Consider the following 22,157-nt stretch of genomic DNA (forward strand, 5'->3'; position numbering starts at 1 on the left):
TGGCCCAAGAAATGAGGCTCATTTTTTTTTTACATACGTATGCGTAACATGTATTCATTCTCGTAAGAGTTATACGGGGCTGTGTTGTGAAAAGTGTCAGTGTAAAGGAAAGTGAAAAGAAGAGGAGAAGCAAGGTGTGCTGCGGCGATGAGATGAATGACAAGAGAAAGCATTTACACGCATTCGTATTTTTCCTTCAAATCGGGATATTTAGTTTTAGCTTTAGTTTTTTTCTCTTTTTTCTTCATTCCTCATAACTTGCCAATACTAAGCAACGTGAGTTATTTGTGTGACAATAGATTTATAAAAAACGATAAATCCGCTCGACACGCTGCAGGAGAAAATCTACTAATACCTACGAAAGAAAGCACTTTGACGAGAGTAAGTTTGTTCCCGTTACACCGCAAAACCCGGGAGAGTAATTACGTCGGAGGAAATGCATGCGGAGATTTTTCACTCGTTTAATTAAAAAGCGAAGACCCGCGCGCACACGAAAGTACTTTACCTTTCAAACAGGCCCCAATTATAGCACGGAGAACTCCACCTTGAAGCTCGCTGCCATTTCTCGGACACCGCGTATAATTGCGCGTAATCGCATTTCTCGCGCTTTGCAGGACGCAGTCCTACAAACACACACTGGAATTTCCAGTAAATCAATGAGTTTTTAGATCAAGGATCGCATATAGTTGACTGATTCTATTACGTACGGCGGTAGATTCGCGAATCGTATTCTCGGCGAATCACAGCCCCTCCCCCACCCCGCGATTCCTAATGATTTGTAACTGTTGTATCCCTCTCGGGGCGACCGGCGCGATTTACCACGGTCGGATCGACCAAATAATATTTCTCGTAAGTTTGTCAACTTTATTAGTCATCGACACCAGCGAGTACACCAGCGGCTGTCAAGCCGAATATAATCCAGCCGGTGTCTATCGACACCGCGTGCGTCACGGATTCAATTTCCGCACTGAGCCATCTGACGTCACGTCTCGACGACTGCTGAATACGTCAGAGGAAGATTGTATCGTGTACTCGCGGAACGTCCGTAGCCGTAGCGTCGTCGAGGTAGACGCCGTAGACGCGGGACGACGAGGGGAATGTTTCGAGGATGGTGGGCCCCCGCTCGTGTCGGCTGCCTCTTTTATTTGCCGCAAGTGACTCATCGAAGGGGTTGTCTATCGCGTGTGTAATCGAGCACATGTTACCTGCGCCCGCCGCGTGTGTGTATTCACAGGTCGTCGAAAGCTCGTCAGGTGTGAGCACACGCCGTGGGCCGCGCCGTCACAGGCGAGTCAACATTTTTTCATATAAATAGACTATGTGACCGAGCAGCTATGCAGCGAAATCGCGAAAGAAAAAAAAACTACAGAACCACGATTCAGCACGATTCAATGATTCAGTGATTCCATGAATCATTGAATAATGATCAATGGCGGAAGGGCCCGATTAGTAACTTGCCGCGCCAAGAGAGCTTTTTCTCGTGAGATTTCAGTCGAGTCCCGACCTGTTTCAGCGACCTGTGTCTTCCTGCGCGTGTCATTGCAGCGTCAATGCAGCCGCGAGCGACTAAAGTGACTGATTCTGATCATCCAGTCAGGAAGTTTGTTCCTTGAAACGTGTTTCATTTGCGATTCACACACACACACACACACACACACACACACACACACACACACACAGCGATGGGAAAGATCGAAGCGAGCTTTCCCAGCTACGGCTCGGCGAGATAAATTTCTCACATTTTCTTTCGCATGATATGACAAAGTCGTACGTCAAAGTCGGCAGCGTAGCAGCAGCCTGCAACCTGCGGATCGCGCAACGAGACGGCTCGTGCGCGCATTTATGCATAAAACAATCGCGCAAAGTGCCGCCGCGAAATTCGTCCGTCCGCTCATCCGTGACGGCTACGTGTGTCGTATTATTACGCGCGTTCTCTCATTTATTACGCGTATGCGCGCGCCAGTCATATCGACGCGCACACGAACACACGGGAGCGGCGCAAAGATAAGCGTCTTCGATATCAAGTGCGACACCGATAAGCCCACATTCCAGCCAGCAGCAGTTCTTCTACACCGGCGCCCGGTCGTCCGCGTCGTGTCAACAATTTCGCTGCTGTCCATTGCGTGTCTGATATATATATATATATATATATATATATATATATATATATTGTGCATATGCGCGGCGGTTGTTTTTACTACGGTACGTTCCACCCGCGGTGCGTCATCATTTTCGATCAATTTCACCCGCTTGTTTCACCATCGGCGGACATGGTATCATGGTGATGTGGATCGACCTAAACCGGGCGTGTGACCCGTGCAAGGCATGCTGGGTATGCCTCGCTCGACGGCTCGGAGTTTCCATTCTTTGCAGGTAAAGCTCGTCGCGACTCTACACTGAAAGAGGAATTCGCACGATTGCGGATAGCCAGGAGAATACCGTTTAGCGCGCGCGCGCGAGAGAGAGAGAGAGAGAGAGAGAGAGAGAGAGAATTTGTGTGGCGATAAGCGACGATAAGAGCCCGTCGTCACGTCTCTCTCGATCAGCTGTAACGTAGGTACAGATCAGCTGTGTCGACAAATTAACGATTGATCAGAGCGTCAACGAGACGAGTTTCGCAAAGAGAGCAATCTTCTCTAATTTCATACACTTCCTTTTCTCATCATTTACGTGTACAAACGCGAAATCTCGCTCTTTCGGCGAAATCAGGACACGAGTCGGGTTTTTCGCTCAAAAAAACCGGTAAAGTCGCACATGCGTCTTCATCAAACGATAATGCCGGGGACCTTGCGTTAAAATTTGATGCCTCGCGTATATCTCGCGATATACGAGATATCCCAGCCACATATTAATATCTCGCATGCGCTCTCTCGCTCGACGATTTAGACTGGTAGCGTGCCTATCTTGACAGATCGCGATGTTTGTGAGCGTAATAAATTTTCGCGCATTAGCGGCTTTAATTAAAGCGTCCGTGACAATCCCGGCTAGCGCTGCTGGCTGCAGTCTCACGCCATCGTCGTAGTAACTGTATATTCGGTAATATCCCTTCGTGGATTAAGTAAGATTATCTGAGCGACGGGACCGTTCTCTCTTTCGCCGATTCGCCCTGAATATTATTATTACCGTGTGTCGGAAACGGGCCGCGTTGTTTTCGGCACTTTATATTGCTCAAATATGCTCGTTATGGCTCGTAATTGCGCCTTGAAGCGTAATAAGGGTTAATTAATAGGCGAAGTAATAACTGCACACGGACCAATTAGGAAGCAGTCCTCGCGGCGACGAATTTTATGGTACACGCCTCGAATTCACCATCTCGCCTGTATCGGAGGGAAAAACACTCGGCTTTTTCCTTTTTCATTTTTCTACCGGCCCGTAGAAGAGACCAGGCTCCGAGGCTCCGAGCGAAAGCGAACGAATACCGTTCTGCTACGCCTACCTACTGGTACTGCAGGATACCGGGAACTCTGTCGTCCGGGGACAAAGCCGCTCGAAACAAGAAGACGTAGACGCGGACTTGAGCATTTCGTAGCCATGCGGGACCACTGAAGCAGCGATTCTCGATGTGTGAAACGGGAATATTTCACTCGAAAAGTCCACGAGAGAGAAAAGAAAGATCGACATTGTGCTCAGTGATCCTTGAGCGTCCATAAAGCAGGGCGCGCTTGAATCTAGCGACTCGGATTTCTTCGAGGCGATCTTACCACGCGCGCATATATTGTCGCGAAGAATGCTTCGAAATTTCGAGGGGGAGTTGAACACGCGGTGTAAAGTTCGCTTTTCGCGGCGTCGACAAAGCCCTCTCTCCTCCCAACCTTCGTCGAAAATCGACACGCTACGATCGCATAAAAGGCAAGCCGCATAACGCGGTTTGTAAAAGTGATCACGTAGCCCGTATAAAACGCGCCAGGCTCTCTCTCTCTCTCTCTCTCTCTCTCTCTCTCTCTCTCGTGTGTCAAGGCATAAAAGTCAATTCGGTATTGCGATCAGTGCATGCGCCCGGCACTGTTCTCGCGAGTTCGACGACCCAATATACGGGAGATCGATGAGCAAACAGTATCGATAGGCGGATTAATCCATCCCAGATGGAGACAATGAATGTGTTGTTGGCGATTGACGCAGTTTGACAATGTCCATGACGCAATCGATAGCGGTAAGTCTATACAGTACATAGCGGTAAGTCGAGCATTTCGTCGAAAGCGCTTTTATTTCGACAAAGAAGCCTCTTAACTTGTTGAGAGATTTTCGTAAATATCTAAAGTCGAAAGTGATTTATAATCGCGGTGTAAATTGGCTTTTAATGCGCGACGATGATGCACATTAAATTAATGATGAAATGGTGGCACGCAGTGACGCAGAAGCGGCAAATGCGTGCTCATTAATGACATCAGTCATCTTTCGGGAATCTTCTTCTATATATGAGCTTACACTTGCTAGAATATATGTCTCTCTCTGAGCGTTCTTACACAATGATCGCATGAATGAAAGATCGATCAGCTGTTGCGGATTCTGCGACGATATGAAATGCATATGAAAGCTGACTTAACGCCCTTTAACGTCCGGCTTTTTTTATAAGTGTTTTAAGAATAAAATTTGAGTTTTTTTCAACCGAGACTATAAGTAGTGATAACAAAAAAAAAATATCAGAATTTTGTATTGGTTTTTTTTTATCGTTCATTTTTCGTTTATTGGTAAATATGACTTGGATAATCCTAAAAGCGAAATACGAAATGAGCAACCTATACAGAGAAAAATGAAGTAATCTATATACGACATAAGTCTGTGACAGTCAGTTTGACATTTTTGTGCTGAAACTTTACTATATTTGCGAGTGAAGTTTATCATTCAGAGCGTCAAGCTTTGAACTATTTCAGAAGAATATAGTATCTTATGGATCACCATTTAGATAGTCAATCGTCCCTTCATTTTTCGCCGCATAAAAAACCAGGTAGGTCACCAGGTTTCACGAAAATAGGTTGATTTCTTGATTTTCGCGTCCACCTCGTTTGGATTCGCCATTTTGAATTTCTGTATTTTTTTTTATTTCACACTTTGCATCTGAGAAAGCTTCCACCAAATGTATAAAATTATAACAGATACCAATCTATCTATTCATTTATAGTGCACCTCTAGGTGTCAGTAACAATGCAGTAATTATGCCTACTTGGAATTTCACAAAGCATATTATCATTAAAACTGAGCTAAAAACAGACTAAACAGCGAATCTACATACCAATCCATTAAAATATACCATTTTTTAGAAGAAAAAGTCACCTTTACAGTGCAGGTGCAAAGAAAACGAAAATATCTCCTTTTACGGACCAAGTTATGGATTCTTAAATGCGTTGGTAAATTCTGCTGACTATAGTTACCAGTGGGCGTTAAAGGGTTAACGCGGCATATAGTCCGTCTCATTCCTACACATGACAACAACATTTGCTGTGAACTGACTAAAATACGAGGAGTTTCTTTGCCATATGGCGCCTTCTGACAAGCTTTCAATAGCACCATCCAGAATGGATCCGGAGAATAGCTGGATGCTTGAGCCAGCATCGCGCCGAATTCAATCACCTGCGGCTTATATCTTCTGGATTCTGTTTTATGTAAACCACATCGGCGCAGACACGGTGCGCGCGCGCGCGCGCGCTTTCTGCTTCCGAAAAGACTGGAGAAGGATTGAAAGGAAGAGAATCCAAGGATGAAAGGCGCAGCGTGGGGTAATCTGACTGAAATGCGAGAAGAAAAGAATCTTCGTCATTACTCTTGGCACAGATAGTGATAAAGCGCGACTCGGTTGGAAGAAGAGATAATATAGGACGACCCACTGAACTGCGTTCAATAAACGGATGCCGGCAAGCGAGCAAGTAAAATATATGCATCGTCCTCGTTGTGTTTTTGCTCATTACCGCGAAGTATTACCTCGCGATCCTCGAATCTCCGTACCAACGAGCGCGCAACATTTATTTTAATATCAAGAAACATCCCGTCTGAAGAGAATGAGCCAGCGAGAAATCGTCTCTTTCATCTTCGCATCTTTTCTGGGGGTGGATCATGTCCGTCCAGCGAGACGGTATTTTCCGCCGACAACAAGTTTCGCGAGCAATCTGGATATTTGAAGCCAGTCCAATCTATCCTCTCGAAATCACGATTGAATTCCTGCGTCAGGTGGTTACGTATACAACTCAATCCAGCGTGTCGCGAATGTACAATGAGAGAGGAGTCTTCTTCAGGTGTTTTGTTCCACGAGTTACCCTTCAAACGACATTCGGACGTGACACGGGTCAGCGAGCGCGCACAGTCGCATCTAATGAAGGTTTTAACACAATCGATAAATATTTCCGCGCTGGAAGTTAATCCAGACGGGCGTTCGTTCGGCGTTACGGAACGCTCGAATAATGGGTGTTGCGCAATGATCGAGAGCGGATACTCGTGTATTCTGTTTCATTTGACACGGCACACACTCGCGATCGCGAACAATAAAATTGCAGAAAAAATCTGCACACAATATCAAGGTGTCTCACGATAGCATTCAGCGTCCTGCATCCGATGGCCGCCGAGTACCTCATCCATTCGCGATCCTGATCGCGAGTGTGGTACGCACTTGAAACGCATACCGACTCGTTTGAAACGTCTTTAGCGTGCATCGATTAAAATTTTTTTCGTAGGAAAAGTGCAAATTTTACGGACTCGTTCGATATAAGGATTCAGGATCCGTTTTCACATAAAAGTCAGCCTATCGCCTATCGTCGCGGTGATCAGCAGCGTGTCGTGTACGACGAATGTATAATTACGCGTGCGGCAACCATCAATGGATATCACCGTCTCAGGTGCTCAAGCTAATTCGTTCGTGATAAAATCGAATAATTTCCACGCAAATTGCTGGTTGAAAGTTAGTTATAGTTTTTCTCGTGTGTTTTCTCGTTCTCGTCGTACGTCGAAGATCGGCGTTCCGTATGAGATTATTCCACGCGTTCTATCGCCATTACACGGCGCCATCGTGTCCTTCTTTCGCAAGGAAGTGGCCTCGGGCGTAGAACGTTCAGGAAGCAAGGTCGGATTGATAATCGTGAGAAAGATGAAAAGGATCGTCGAATCAGCTGAGAGTCGAAATACTACGCGAACGAGAGAGACGCTTGTGCGTATCATGCGCCGCGATATCACGTGCGTGTGATCACGGATATATCGTCGTCGTGCGTGTGAGTTGGCGCAAAGGCGGAGGTGGGAAAGAGAACGAGAGACTTCAATGCTGGAGCCACGTGATCGCAGTGGCAGCAGAGTGGAGCCTCGGAGTTCTGCCTCGGAGCAGAGAGAGAGAGAGAGAGAGAGAGAGAGAGAGAGAGAGAGAGAGAGAGAGAGAGAGAGAGAGAGGGAGAGGAGGAATGATGTGAACCACCTCCGAGCGTTGATAGAAAAAGAGAAGAAGAAAAAAGCAGAGAGACCGAGAGAGGACAGGTCCAAATTCGTCTGGAGGAAGACAGACATGCTGGTGAGGATGGCGCTTCACCGAGACGGGACAGAGATCCAGAGACAGGAATGCAGGCCGAGGAGTTGGATGAAGGTAAAGAGAGAGAGAGAGAGAGAGAGAGAGAGAGAGAGAGAGAGAGAGAGAGAGAGAGAGAGAGACGGGAGTACGAGAGAACGACGAGAGAGCACGAAGGAGGGACAGAGAAACGAGGCAAGTTGGAGAAGAAAGATGGAAGAGTAGTACGCAGGAGGGGGAATATATGCGAGGCGAGAAGAACGATTCGAATGTTGTGTGAGATAGAAGGAGACACTCGTGCTTGAACCGGTGAACAGTCGGTGTGGGGAAGAAAAGTGGGAAAGAGTGGGGCAGAGAGGTAAGGTAGAAACGCGCAGCTGGATGGTAAACGCTGGAGAGGGAAGAAGAGAAGAAGAAGGGGGTACAGGAGGGGCAGGAGAGAGATAGACAGAGAGAAAGGAGAGGGAAGGTATGATAGAGGGGGACAGATTGGACAGGTAGAAAAGAGAGAGAGGGGGGAGAGAGAGAGAGAGAGAGAGAGAGAGACAGAGAGAGAAGAAAGAGAGAATGAGAGAAGGGGGCACCGGCTCGGTTGGCTCTCTCTCTCGGGGTGAAGCGAAGCCAACAAACTCACGTCAGTTCGAAGCTGGAGGGACGTCAGCCCTCCTCGTGTGTTCTCTTCGTGCACTCTCTGCTTACTCCATTCTCTCGTGCATCCCTTTCTCGCTAACACGAGAATACTCACGAACCGTATTAATCTCGAGTGCCGATCGCGTGCCGGTATCTCCTCGGGGAACGCCAAAGTTAAAATTGTAGCAAGTGCGCGGCTAACTCCCCCTCTCTCCTCCTGTTCCTCCCTCCACCGAGCGGTTCGCTCTCTCGCGGTATTTGGCGTGATCGATTAGGAATTTACGGGAGGTTAAATCGCCTATTATCGTGAACGGGTGGCCGATCGTCGCCGGTCGGGGTTGGTCGTCCGACAAGCATCGTTTCGACAAGGCGTGAGCCCGGTGTAATTAAGGCGGTTAACGGAGTCGGGAATATCTGTCCGTCCCGGAGCGGCGGGCCAAAACCGGTACGAACGTTCTCCATGCGATATAGTGCGCGCCGCCGCGCCGCCGCCACCGCCACCACCACTACTACCACCGCCACCGCCGCCGCCGCCGCCGCCGCCGCCGCCGCCGCCACCGCCGCCACCGCCAACTCCTCCTCCTCCGTCGCATACAGCCTTCGGAAGGTGCATACACCTCCTTCGTCGTCGTGAGCCGCCGGTCGCCGTTGCGGTGTACACACGACTTCGTCGTCCGTGCATCCGCACCAAGCGTTCGTCGCGTGACCGTGTATACGCGAGCGCGAGCGCGTCTGTACACCTGTGCGTGTGTCGGTTTACGCGCGTGCGTACATATACGCGTGTGTGTGTGTGTGTGTGTGTGCGCGCGCGTGCGTCTCAGATGTACGCGTGTATTGCTGTTGGAATGTGCCAACCGTAAAACGCGCGGCGCACGGATGCACGCTGGCACGTAGAGCCAACGAGGGGCGAGGAGATAAAGTCGAGACGCGCAAGGTGTAAAGTGGTTCACCAAGAGGAAGCTTCCCGCGAGATAAGGAGGACGAGTCGCGCGCGGCGGAGACGAGACGGCGAAAGGTCCCTCGAAAAGATTCCGCTGCAATTGTTACGCGCGATATTGAGAGGATTGATTGTCTCGCGGTGAATCGCGTGAACAGAACATCGCGAGGAGTCACGGTTCATGTGCGCGAGGGTTCGCGGTGAACGGGGGGAGGGGGGGGAGGAGGAGGAATCGATCGGGGAGATCGGCGGAGACCGTTTGACCGTAGTTTGCGAAGGTGCTGAAGATCGCGACGCGAGCGGAGGGGCTCGAATTTTCGCGTGGGCGTAGAATCGGCGCGAAATGCGCGAGGACGCGTCTTCGTCGTGGAATGTCTGAACGTCGCGGCAGTGGGGAAAAGTGGATGAGAAATTGACGAAAAATCGCGAATACGCGACGACCATACTCGGACGGAGGACGGAGGAGCCGGGAAGCGCAAAGAGAGAAGCTTAAATATTTAATCACGCCACGGTCACGCCGTAGAATGAAGGTGTGGTAAGAGGAAACGAGGAATCGTGTACGGAATGTAATATAATGTTTCCGCGAAGGTCGGACCAATAGCAGCGGATCATTCGCGAGACTATCGGCGCCTACCGACGCTAAATAAAAGAGAAATATCGCCAAGAGAGGAGAGGAGGCGCTAGAAAGCTGAAGGAACATTGAGAAGGATATCCCCCCGCGTGTGAGAACATTGGATTAAAGTGTGAATTAGGAGCAAGCGACGAGGAAGAGGAAGCGCGAGGCCGAAGAGACTCAAGATCGGCTGGAAGGGCACGGAAGAGGAGGACGGGGACGGGTCGCACACGAGGGAAAGAGGTGCGCTTAATCGAGCTGTGTGGGAACTGCGGAGAAAAAATCGACGGAAGTCCGAGGATCGGGCGGACGGAAGGTCTCAACGGTGCGCGGCAGCGCGCATTGAGATTCTCCGGCCGTTCGCGGCTCCTTCGCGAGTCGCGCGAGCGTCCATGAGGTTTGAACGAAGGACGAGTCGTTGAGAGAGGGCCACGCCATGCGAATCCTCAAAACGCTACACTGGTAGGTTTCCTGTAACGATCGAACGTGACGTCGTACGCTCGGTACGTCCCACGTAACGACAATAATGACTCGAGCGAGAGATCGCTAGGAACGTGAGAACGCGAGTTCGGCACGAAGCGCGCGACGTCGTCGACGAGCGACATCGTGTCAAACCGTCGTCGTCGTATTCCCCTCGTCGTATAATCGCCGCCACCTTTTCCGAGAGAAGCAATGAATGAAACTCTCATCGCTATGAAATTTCCATTGAAATTTGCAAAACATTCATTCGGCACTTGCGCAGGTATTTCTTGATATTTCACCACCAGATTATTATCGGATAACACCACCAGATTATTATCGGAGTTATCACACACACACACACACACACACACACACACACACACACACACACACACACACACACACACACACACACACACACAGATATAGACCGCGTGTAATAAGTGTTTTCGTGCTGAACACACACGTTCAGCGTGTCGTAGTGGGAAAAATGTTGATATTTAGAATTATAATTACGAATACACAATAACGAGTGTTGCGGATTATTGTGGACGTGGTACACGGCGCTATTTATCGCGGCCAAATCGCGTGCTCGGTCGTGGAGGCGATTTTCCACGATTACGTGTCCAAATTCGCGAAGGTTACTTCGCGTCTGATACCACGAGCCACGATGTCACTAATCTTGCGTGAAGACCATGTGCGTGAAGTTGCGAGATACACGCCTCTTGTGTGAAATTACAACGTGTAACATTTAATTATCCGCGTGGAAGCATGCGCACGCATGTCTGCTGAGAATACGTGTTAATGGCAAGTTACTCTCGCAACGTCCGCTTAATTTCGGAACGGAGCGAATGCATTTTCTTCGAGATGTACGAATTATGCGTTATGCAGCGCGCGCGAGATATAAAATCGTGCTCGCGTGGCTCTTAATTAAAGATCCTCCCGCTTGAAACTAAAAGGCGGAATAGGGAAAAGGCAGAGGGCTGGCTGTGGTATCCCAGCCCCGGGGGGGGGGAGGGGGGAGGGAGGCGAGCGTTCGTATCCGAGCACGCTGTATAAGTGTAATACATTAACTTCTCACGAGATATAGGCGGCTTGATAACTTAATAGCACCCCACACTTGTTATCAAGTGCCACTTATTGCTTGCTGCTCGCGGAAGATCTCAGTAATGACTGTGCGTTATTACCATAGTCAGGGCACATAAATACAAAGCGTAAGATTGCCTATCGGGGGCCAACTATCTGTCAATTCTCGCATGCCGCGCATAGACACAGAGTAGTGGCGTGCCAAGTGGCACGCAAAGAACTCGTATGTCACGTTTAGGATTGGTCGCGATTGGCGAAATACGATCTCCGGATCGTTGTTCCAATTAACTTTGTGTCTACGACAGCTGTTATTTACGAAGAATGTCCGAGAGTTGTTCGGAAAAAAGCAAAACAAAAAATAATAATAATAATAAAAACGCTTCTTCAGCGCTTGAGAGCAAACGAAATTGGTAAAGTCTGATCGAAGATACCGCTCAACAGGGTTCAAGGTACAGAGAGAGAGAGAGAGAGAGAGAGAGAGAGAGAGATCGGTTGTGCGTGCAATAAAACATGTCGGACTCTCTCAGTAGACTCCAGAAAATCACGCTGGGAAATATCCGAGTGCTCCCGCGACTCTGGGAACATTAAACGCAAATTCTCACGTGGAATTCAAAACAAGGGGAGATCACGTGTTTCCATTCCTGACTGCGCGCCACTACATACCCTATCCGCCTCCACAGGTATCGTTAAGTCAGGGACGGATGTACTGAATTGCACGGTGCAACGAAAGCGCGCGCGGTAAGCCTCACGCGTCGCGTTCGTCGCGGCTTCTCGCTCGTGAAATCGCCTTTCTCATTTTCCTTACGCACGTATAGAGCGGACGTTCCGTTCGAATCGGAAGGAGAACATCCTGCGTGAATCGCGAGCGAGCGAGCTCCGCGTCGCGTATCTCGTGGTTTTGCGCGGTTTTGCGAAGAATTATCATAGGAATCCAAGTCGGCCGCGGCAAGTAGCTTCGTTCAAGCGATCATCATGGTGTTGTAACGTATCCATTCCGGCGTAACTCGCGTTACATAATCGACTCGGGGATTTCACACGCGATTATACGAATAATTGTTCAGGCCTTGAGCTCGCCACGAGCTCTTTCGTTAAACATGTCTAGTTACGTGCGCCGTGATTCAGCGCTGCTTCATTTCCGCAGCATCCCGCCGAAATAAGCCTCGCCGTTGGACGATCCGACGTGAATGTCGTTGCAAAAATTAATTGGATCTCCATCGGCCGTGGAGATCGATATTTCTCTGGCCTACCGCGACCTTCGCGGAAACGTCTAGTCAGCCGCGGAGCCAGTTCCGAGAGAGCTCCGAATGTTTGATTATTATTCATTAACGCACGAGAGAGAGAGAGAGAGAGAGAGAGAGAGAGAGAGAGAGAGCAACGGTGATCGCGCGCGAGTCACGATAACATGATCCACATTGCCGTTTAATATCTGCCGCCTATTTATCGCGCCGAGTGTCCGCCTAGATTCGTCACGGTCGTCTCGTTTCGTGTATTTGCGGCAATTTCGTTCGCTCGAGCGCATAATGATAGCGCATAGCGCGTCGCATTGTTGAAAACTCGAGTGGATGGCAATTTCGCTGAATGCACAGCTGCACATCGCTGCGCCGCGGTACGTGCGATAAGAATGTGCGCATGAATGGAGAAATTAATTGAGAAAGTAAGAGTGTGACCTTTTCGCGCAGGAGTCACGGATTTGTACACGAAGAGAGACACGCGCGACACTCGATCATTAGAGTCTCATCGTTCCGTTTTGTATGCCTCGTTCCTCGCGATACTTTCACTCGTGATATTCCGCGTGCCGCGGAATTTTTCGGCGCAATTGGGTGCGTCGAATCGATAGGCATCGTCGTAAACGCGACCAAAGTTGTCTCGTGAGAGAAACATTATTCGTGCAATTAAATCGCTGCATTATTTCTCGAGCGAATCGGAGAGAATGGGAAGAAGTTTTTGTAACGTAAAATGTCGCTGTGTGCGTATTTCGCGCGTTGCCTAAATAAAAGCAGACAGCGCAGCACCTCTTTCGGTGAAATTCTCCAGATCAGAAGAAGCGATCTCGAATAATAAATATTTGATTCGCGAAAGTTGGCAAATTTCAGAGAAAACCTTGTGTAATTAGATCTCTTTAATAAGTTTGTTTTAAGCGGAAACTCTCGAACTCTTCGCGCGAGGCGCGAAAGTGTGCCACAATTTTATTAAGGTCTCGTCACTCGCGCGAAGAAACGCGAATTGTCGATCGCGTCGTGAATGGTATCGACACGTAACGTTGCGTTAGTAGTTTTTAGCGACTTGATTCACTTTACTCGGTTAACTCGCTGACAAAAGCGAGCACATGTGTCACTGTCGGGGGCCGCAGTCGGTGCGATTTAATCCTGTAATCGATCATCGTGCAATTTAATTCATTAGCATTTGTCCACCACTACAAATGTCACGTATACAACATTTTTCCATCCACTCCGCCGTCGAGCTCTTCCACTTGGTATCTCGCGCGCGCTCGACGACACGTGGACGACACGATTCGCACGCGCGAATTATGTCACCGGCCAATTTTTATCTCCATTGTCGTTCTCGCGAATGCCCCAGACGGGACTCTTTTCCTCGCGTTTCGGATTATCGACCCTCCGCGGTAAGAGCGGCATGCGCTTCTAATCTGGAGGTTAAAGGAATTTGCAACTTTCAAGAAATCCCGAGGCCTCAGCTCGAGACGGACCCTAGTCTGTCCTAGCCTGTATTCATTCGCCCGTTGCGAATGCATCCGGAGACGCGGCGTAGCCTTCCCTTTAAAAGCGATCCTTACCTGCGGTTTCGTATCGCTGCCGGCGGTATTCGAGCGCCGAGACGTTTCTTCCGTTACAGAGTCCACGTGCGGAGCGGACGCGCGATCTACGCTCTCGTATTAGCGATCGTTTAACTATTGGAAAGTACGAGCCGCGTGTTTTTCACACTTCGAAGGAGTGAGAGAAAAGAGACGAAGAGAGGTACAAGGCGCGCGCGGCGAAATTTCCGTCGCGGCGGAATCCGTCTGGACGTCGCGGAAATTAGGTCTCGCTCTCCGCCTCCTCGTAACGACGTTCGATTCTTCGCGGAATATAAACGTGCCAAGAAACATTGCGTGTTTGCGGAAGCGCGCGAGAGGAGAGGAGAGGAGAGGAGAGGAAAGCAACGGAAAAAGAGAGCTTCTCAGCTTCCGCTCGGTTCGAGCAACGATCGAGATTGAATCTTCTCTTTGCGGACTTTCTGTGTGTCGCTGAAAGACGCGAGCGAAAACGCATGGCGTCATTTGCCCTTAAGCGTCCACGTATATTGAATCGCGGTGCCGCATTTCCTATCGTCTTTGTTCGTGATTTCCATTGTCCCTCCCCTTTATCGTCCGTTCTATGAATCCACGCGCGTATTTGCGTAAGGACCGACGAGTGTAATGGCGTTCTTGTGTTGAATACTCTACAGCCGGTGTAACCAGATCCGCGAAAAGACCTATCGCTCCTGCGGACGGACGGCAGGACGGCCATTGTCGCGGGAATCTAATTTCCGAAATCTCGTGCCTCCGCGGCGGGAAACAGAGGCGGGAAGCGCGATTTTTCGAATTTGCGTAAGATTCGCAGATCTGCTTCGGCCGTGGCGTGGACTTGAAGGGAAATATCATGACGACGCCCGCGCTATTTTACGGCTGCGAATTTCTCATCAATTTACCGGCGACTTTTATGCGGCCCCTAAGCTATTTTTGTCGGGGCAACTTTGTCGGGGCAACGAGAGAGAGAGAGAGAGAGAGAATCTTTCACACGCCGCGCGATCTTTCTCTTCGGGTGTGATAAAGCGCCGACTGACAGCGAGTAATACATATATTTTAGGTTTATCGTATCGAAAGTTTCTTTCCGGTCTGCAACCGCCGTTACGGTCTGCCAGAGACTCCTCGGCATAATCGAACGAGCGGAAGATTCTACGTTCGTTTGAAACATCATACAACGTGCACTATCGTGTGATATACTCGGGTGCTAAATTTCGAACGTAACAGGTAAAAAATCTCGAAAACTATGAAAGATATTAAAAGAAGCCTGAAATATTTTTTGAAATATTTCAAAGGGAAACTTGATAACTTTTTCAACATTTACCTTACGATATCTCGCTGACTATTCGTCGAAAGAAGAAATAGTATCAGACTTTTTTACTTTATTTACTATCAACAATATATTACTATAATATAAGTGCCCCAACTTTTGTTAATTTAATAATTTTGAAGTTTCCAAAAGTCGATAAGTTAACAAAAATTAGGGGCACTATTATAGTGATATATTTTTGATAGTAAATAAAGTAAAGAAGTCTGATACTATTTCTTCTTTCGACGAATAGTTAGCGAGATATCGTAAGTTAAATGTTGAAAAAGTTAGCAAGTTTTTCTTAAATATTTCAAGAAATATTAGGCAAATAAAAAAATGTTTCAGACAAAAGTTGTTGAAATTAATTGGTAGAAAAAGAAGATACGATAAAAAATTGGGCTTTCTGTTTTAAAAAATTAAGTGCTTTTCCTTCAACTGACCGTGAAAATGTCCTCCAAATAAAAAATATGATAATGCCATTCTCTTTCTCCTTCGAAATAATGAAACACGTGTTTTAGCTTTTGTTAATATCTTTCATAATTTTCGCGATTTTTTACCTGTTACCTGTTTGAAATTCAGCACCCTGTATAGCGGCTGAATTTACTTCCACATGAGCACCGCGCGTCGTGCTCTTTCTACAAAATCTAAAAATATGAAAGAAAAGAATTCTCACACGGGGTATTATCGCCAAGTGTAACGCGGCACGTGTTCACCAGCGCGATTGATATCGCACGAGTGGCTGAAAATAACGAAGCGTCGCGCATCTCTCCTGATTGTCCTGATTGTCCTGCCTACTTCGCAGGCTCAGCTCGAACTAGTAGTTTCTCGATGTGACAATATGGGAATTAATTATTTGTAATGTATGTCGACTTGTCGCTTTTTTACTCCACGCTGTTTTGTACGTGCAGTAAGTAAACTTGAGGAACGATTACTCTATGCAAAGTTTCGATTTTAATCGTTGATTTACCTTCGTCGTTCTTGGAGATTCTTTGACTTACTTTCCATCGCGCGAACGTGAACTTTTTCTCAATGATGACGTTGTCGTAAGTGCGACACGTAAGTCAACATTGAATTAGTTGACACTGCAAAGTTGTTTAATTAACCGCGCAAATGCGTATATTCCAGCGTGTACTACTTCGCGGTAACAAGAGCTAGCAATTTGCTTCGTTCACGTTGCTGTGCTACGAGTCGCATGTGAGAAATATGTGGCAATAGCTGGTTATCCTTCACTCGAGTTATTCGTTCCAATAAATACAGTTGCTCGCTCGTTTATCCTTCAATCGAGCGATCCTTGAACATGATCATCGCGCACGTTTATCTCGAGGAGGTAAAGAGAGAAGAGACAGAAGATACTTTGGCGCGCTTAGTCCGATATCACAGTTTCCGTATGACGAGCGAATTGACATCGAGGAGAAGCAACATTTATGGTGTGGTGTGAAATTACACGAGAGAAAGAAAAGTTGGCAGGAGCGAGCGGAAATCGAATATCGATGTGTGACGGTGGGATTCCTCTTCTCATTTCAGGTCCCGCAGGCGTAGCGGTAGTGGCGTGACGGACGTACACTCTCAGCAACAGCAGCAACAGCTGCAAGAGAACAACAACAGCAGCTCGCGCGACGCAAAGAAGCCGCAGGAGGGACTGGGGCCCGATGAGATGTGGGCCCCTGGTGCCCTGGGCCATCATCGGGAGCTACCTGTTGATGTGCCCGACACCCTTCTACAGAAGGCCTATCCCAATAAGGTAAAGAATCGCTCTTCCGATTATAGGAACGGGCTACAGCACCGTCCTCCCCGTAGCGCTAGCGACCTCGACCTCGACCTCGACCTCGACCTCGACTTCGACCTCGACCTCGACCTCGACCTCTCCCTTAACCTTAAAAACGAGACCCTTAAGACCCGCACCATCGTGGACGGACGCGCTAGACTCGTATCGAACGACTGCACGGACGTCACCGATAACGCTAGGACGATCAACCTCCGCAACGGTCTTGAGCCGTCCATGCTGAAGATTGAGCTGAAGATCGAGGACGAGGAGGAGAAGGTGAGAGCCGTCAAGAAAGATCCGGGTCTTAACAAGTCCGGTCACGGAAGCCCGGCCGTGACCGGATCGCCGGACTTGAAGAGCACCACCTTCGAGGATCTCGAGGAGGAGGAGGAGGAGGAGGAGGAGGAGGAGGGGGAGGGGGAGGAGGAGGAGGAGGAGGATACCGCCGAGGACGCGGGTGGACAGAAAGAGTCCGGTGTCGACGTCGAGGACGACTATCCCTTCGCCAAGGAGGATTATCCTACCATGTTGAAGACCTGTAGCGACGATTCCGCGAGCCCGAGAAGTTCCTCGGGCAGATCAGACAGTACCGCGCCCCTCGACACCAGTCTGATGCTGAAATCTGCCAAGAATCGCAAAGATTCTCCGACTTACGACGTCAGAAGGATAGACCTCGGCTCTCCGTGCAGGTCAGTAGTACCTGACATCAAGGTAGCCCCTCTCTTCGGTCGTGCTCGAGACGCAACGTCCTTCGACAATCCGGCCTACGGACTAACGGACCTGCAGGATCTTCAGGGGCTGCTGATGCGTTCCGACGAAGTCTCAGATCTGACCCGACTGATAGACGAACAATGTTCGATCCCGAGGACACCGAAGGATCAGGATAAAGTCTCGTCCGCCCGTCTCAAGGATCAGCAGACGGAGCCTGCTCAAACCGAGCAGGTGGCGAGCAAGTCCGGCAAGAGCTCGAAACGTCGTCAGAACGACGAGCGAGCCAAGCTGAAGGCGGCGAAGACGCGCAGCTTCGACATCGAGGAGCTGATACGCGCAGGCTCGACCGACGATCTCATCGGCATCGAGCTGAGCAACCTCTCCTCCTCGTCTCGACAACGACCCAAGAAAAAGAGGCACCAGCAGATCTCCAGCGGCTATTCCACGCTGAAGAGCGAAGCCTCCGGCGATCTCGAGCATTCCGCCGTCGTAGATCGCAGCTTTCTCGTGGTGGGCGGCAAAGCTTACCGCGAAGTGGCGGTCGATTGTCCGCCGGACTTTGTACCGGTCACCAAGCGCCACCCTGTATACCCGCCGCCCAATAAGACCCCCGGCAACAGCAAGCACAACACCCTCGAGACGCCGAGACGCGATTACGAAAACGTCGCGAGGGAGGGTAACCTCGCGAGCGGCGGCGAGGGAAGTGTGTGCGCTACCACGACCGTGACCGCAACGGCAACGGCAACGGCAACGGCAACAGCAACAGCAACAGCAACAGCAACAACAACAACAACAACAACAACAACAACAAGCACGACAACGCTCGTAGCCTCTCCCTGCCTCTCCCCGAACGATAGTAGTCTCGCGACGCTGTCCAGTGCGGATGGTAGCGCTAGAGAGACCGTAGTCGCGCGTACAGTAGACCGTAAGCACGACGCCAAGAAGGTAAGGCTCAGAGTCAAGAGCTCGCTGTTCTACGACGGCTTGCACTCTGTCATGCACGGCGAGCGACGTTCCTGGCACTGCAATTCGCTTCACGCTTGCAACACGTATGCTTCTAACACGCTCGGGTCCGCCTCTAACGAACCTGTCCTGCGATCGTTCAATATGAATTTGGGAGACACGGACTTCATCGAAGGCACGGTGACGGGAGAGCAGACGCGCGCGTCCACCTCGAGCGAGTCTCGCGACTCTCCGGATGACGGTGGCAGGCACTCGTATGAAAATCCCGCCTACGTCGCGTCCTCCCAGGAGGACGTCCGCTGCGAAGACGCGCTCCCGCGTCAGAGATACCGTCGGAGAAAGAAGTCGGCGGGAATCACCGGTCGGGTCTCCTCCGTTCTTCGAAAACGCTTCCCTCGATGCCGGCGGGATCGCTCGGTTACTTTCCACCTGGACGGTGAAAAGATAGTCTTCCATGATTTCTTAACAAGGTTCAATGATCTCTCATCATACGCCGCGATTTCCTCCTGCGATACCTCCGAGGACCAAATTCTCGACTGTTCCGGCAGTCCGGCTAGTTCTCAGAAGGAAGCCGAAGAGGCTTCTTCCTCCACCAACTTCCTGAAAGGGATTATCAAGATCGAACGGGATTCGAGCTCGTCGCTCGAAGACGATATCCCGCTTGAAAATGTCGCGAATAGTCGCGCTGCTTTCTTCGCTCAACAGATAAATCAGAGCCGTCGAGCTCGTTCCTCGTGCGAGCTTTCTCTCTCGGAATATCCGTCCAACGACACGCTTGGTCTTGGCGATTCTTCTCCAGGTAGCAAAGGACGCTCCGATAATAACTATCGATGTCTGGCCGCCGACTCGCTGGACACGCACAATGGGGCGAATTCCAGCTTGTCTGACGAGAATAAGCGTTGGAGTCTGCCGAACATTTCGTTGAGGTTTTCCAGCAGTACCGTAAGATCTCGCAAAAGTTTCGCCAGTGAAACGGCTCTTCGGAGAAACGCGTCTTCGGATCCCAATCTTACGGAATTAACGGCCGATTATTCGGCCTTCATGATTCGTTTCTCGCTTTCCGACTCTGACTTGTACTGGTCGAAGATCTCGTCCTCGTGGCGCACCGTAAAGTGGGATCAAACGAATCGTTCGATGGCTTTATGCGATTCTCGCGAACATGCAAAACGAGACGACGAACCGACACGCACTTTGGAACACGGTGATATAAGTGAATTGCACGAAGACGTTCTCGAACAACAGGTAAACCGCAACAAACATTAATTTGCTGTTCAGGCAATTTCGCCTGACGAATCATTCGAACGGTGATCCTTGCACTTTGGACATTTTCAATCGCGTGCTTTTCCCTTAACATCTCAATCTCATCAGGATGACGAACGGTTGTTTCGGGAAACGAATTTCTTTCATTTTGTCGCATCGTTTTATTGCAAAGAGAGAAGAAAAAGAAAAGTGCAGAGACAACCGTTTAATTGAAGAGAAAAAGTGGAGAGCATGCATGTAGGAAATGTGGGACATCTATAATACAGCATTCTCTCTCTCTCTCTCTCTCTCTCTCTCTCTCTCTCTCTCTCTCTCTCTCTCTCTCTCTCGCTCTCTCTCTCTCTCTCTCGCTCTCTCTCTCTCTCTCGCTCTACTTCTGCTTGGTATTCTTGCTTTCGACATGCTTTCTTGTAACACACGCATCTCTCTCTCTCTTTCTCTCTCTCTCTCTCTCTCTCTCTCTCTCTCTCTCTCTCTCTCTCTCTTACTTTCTACCATATTAGCTTCCTCTCCCTCTCTCTCTCTTTCTCTTCCATTCTTTTGCGTGCCGCGATCACAGGGTTGCGGCTCCGGTAAGGTATTCTTGATACGACTGAGATATGAGTAATCTATTTCGGAAGTGACAAGAGAGATCGAAATAAAACGAAAAGAGAGATCCGGCAAAGTAATTTCCGCGACGCCAGGCACGTAGGGCCATTAAGACGAGTTGTTTGGAATGAATTTTTAGGCCGGTCTCAACGGGGTTAAACCTGCCATTCCACCTCGCGACCAGAAGAGGGCACCTGCCAGGCCGCCGAAGGACAATCTGCGTCTGTCCACGCAGAACAATAATGTCGAAAGCAGCGACAACGCCAACGCCGAGCCGACGCAACAGCAGCTTCACTCCATCAGGAAATATCAGGTAAGAGAGACCAGGCTGATATCGAGGCTGATGGCCAGGGTTTCTCGATGGTGTATTGTGTCGAGTCATGTAAGAGCGGCCACGATAAGCCTTTGAAAAGTGCGCGCACACATTGCAAGTCTCACACAGGAGAGAACGTGACGGAATGTCAGTCTTGTTTGAGGAAACAGAAAAAATGAAGACGCAAAAACACTGAGTATCCCGCCGTTTGCATTCGCAAATTATCGCCTTTCGCGCTTTTACATCGTCTTGTCAGAGTCGTCGTCCCTCCCCTCCCCCTCGTTCGGGACGCGAATTTGACAAACGACCGGTGATGAATGAGAGATTCAGAGTCTGTACAATATAATTCAACCCGATCAGAATCGCTCTTCGAGCGATTGTGTTTCGCGATCCACGCGAACAACGCATGTCGCATACCGGCGGGATTGACTGCGGCAATAACGCCGCCCGGTCTAGCTCTGCGAAACTTCCGCGACGATTCTATCCGCAAAAATGCTCCTTTTGCCATGGTAGACGATGGAATTTATGATTCCGCTCTGTGATCGAATTAAATTGTTTAATGGGCGACTCGGCGGAGAGGAGCGGGGAAATTTTTGCGGAAAGCTGCAATCCCGCGAGCGCATTTTGTACGGGGAAAACAGTAGCGAATCGTATAGCGTTGCGTAACGATGCGACGGCAGATGCGACGACAGATCGTTATTTGAAAGGACATACTACCACAATTCGCACGCCGGCCACGCGAACATTTGTGCATCAGGAAATTGCGAGCCGATGACAATGGTTGTTATTGAAGCGTCGCTCGACGCGCTATAGTTTTCGAATTTCCTACACCTACGGCCGAAGTTTGATTGATAAATGAGTCGCGCGGCGCTCGATCTTGCGAGTGTGCGACGCGCGAAATTAATCAATTAGGCGTATCCGTCCGCGGGACGCGCGACATATCCGCGTCGACAAATGTGGCGGGATTATTTAAACGAACATCCATTAGCGGCGGACTTGGCCGGGTTTGGTTAGGTTTTGTATATCAATGGGCCGCACCGAAGCGCGCTTTCCTCAAGTTCGTCAGCAGAGTCGACGCAGAGTCGACTGAGCAGAGGACGAGCATGAGAAAATCGCAGATAAGCGCGCCGCCGAAACAGCGCGCCGCGCACGGCGGTTCGAGTGCCGGTGCTTGAAATTCATGCGATCGCCCCGGTGTCGCGGCGAGTGTGAGAAATGCCAGAACATCTTATGCGACTGGCGTCGTCGGGTCCGAGTTTGAGTA

At 49.5% G+C, this 22,157-nt stretch overlaps 1 protein-coding gene across 1 annotated transcript in view; it reads left to right on the forward strand.

Annotated features, from left to right (window-relative positions):
* The window catches only part of LOC105182842 (MAGUK p55 subfamily member 5-A), a 62,600-nt gene that overhangs the window by 31,401 nt on the left and 9,042 nt on the right, over positions 1 to 22,157 (forward strand). Inside the window, exons 9-10 of the mRNA XM_011140576.3 lie at positions 16,818 to 17,034; positions 20,720 to 20,893. Coding sequence (XP_011138878.1) covers positions 16,818 to 17,034; positions 20,720 to 20,893 — 391 coding nt within the window. The remainder of the gene's footprint in view (positions 1 to 16,817; positions 17,035 to 20,719; positions 20,894 to 22,157) is intronic.

The sequence above is a fragment of the Harpegnathos saltator genome, unplaced genomic scaffold, assembly GCF_003227715.2.
Source record: "Harpegnathos saltator strain DR-91 unplaced genomic scaffold, Hsal_v8.6 scaffold657, whole genome shotgun sequence".
Taxonomy (NCBI): Eukaryota; Metazoa; Arthropoda; class Insecta; order Hymenoptera; family Formicidae; genus Harpegnathos; species Harpegnathos saltator.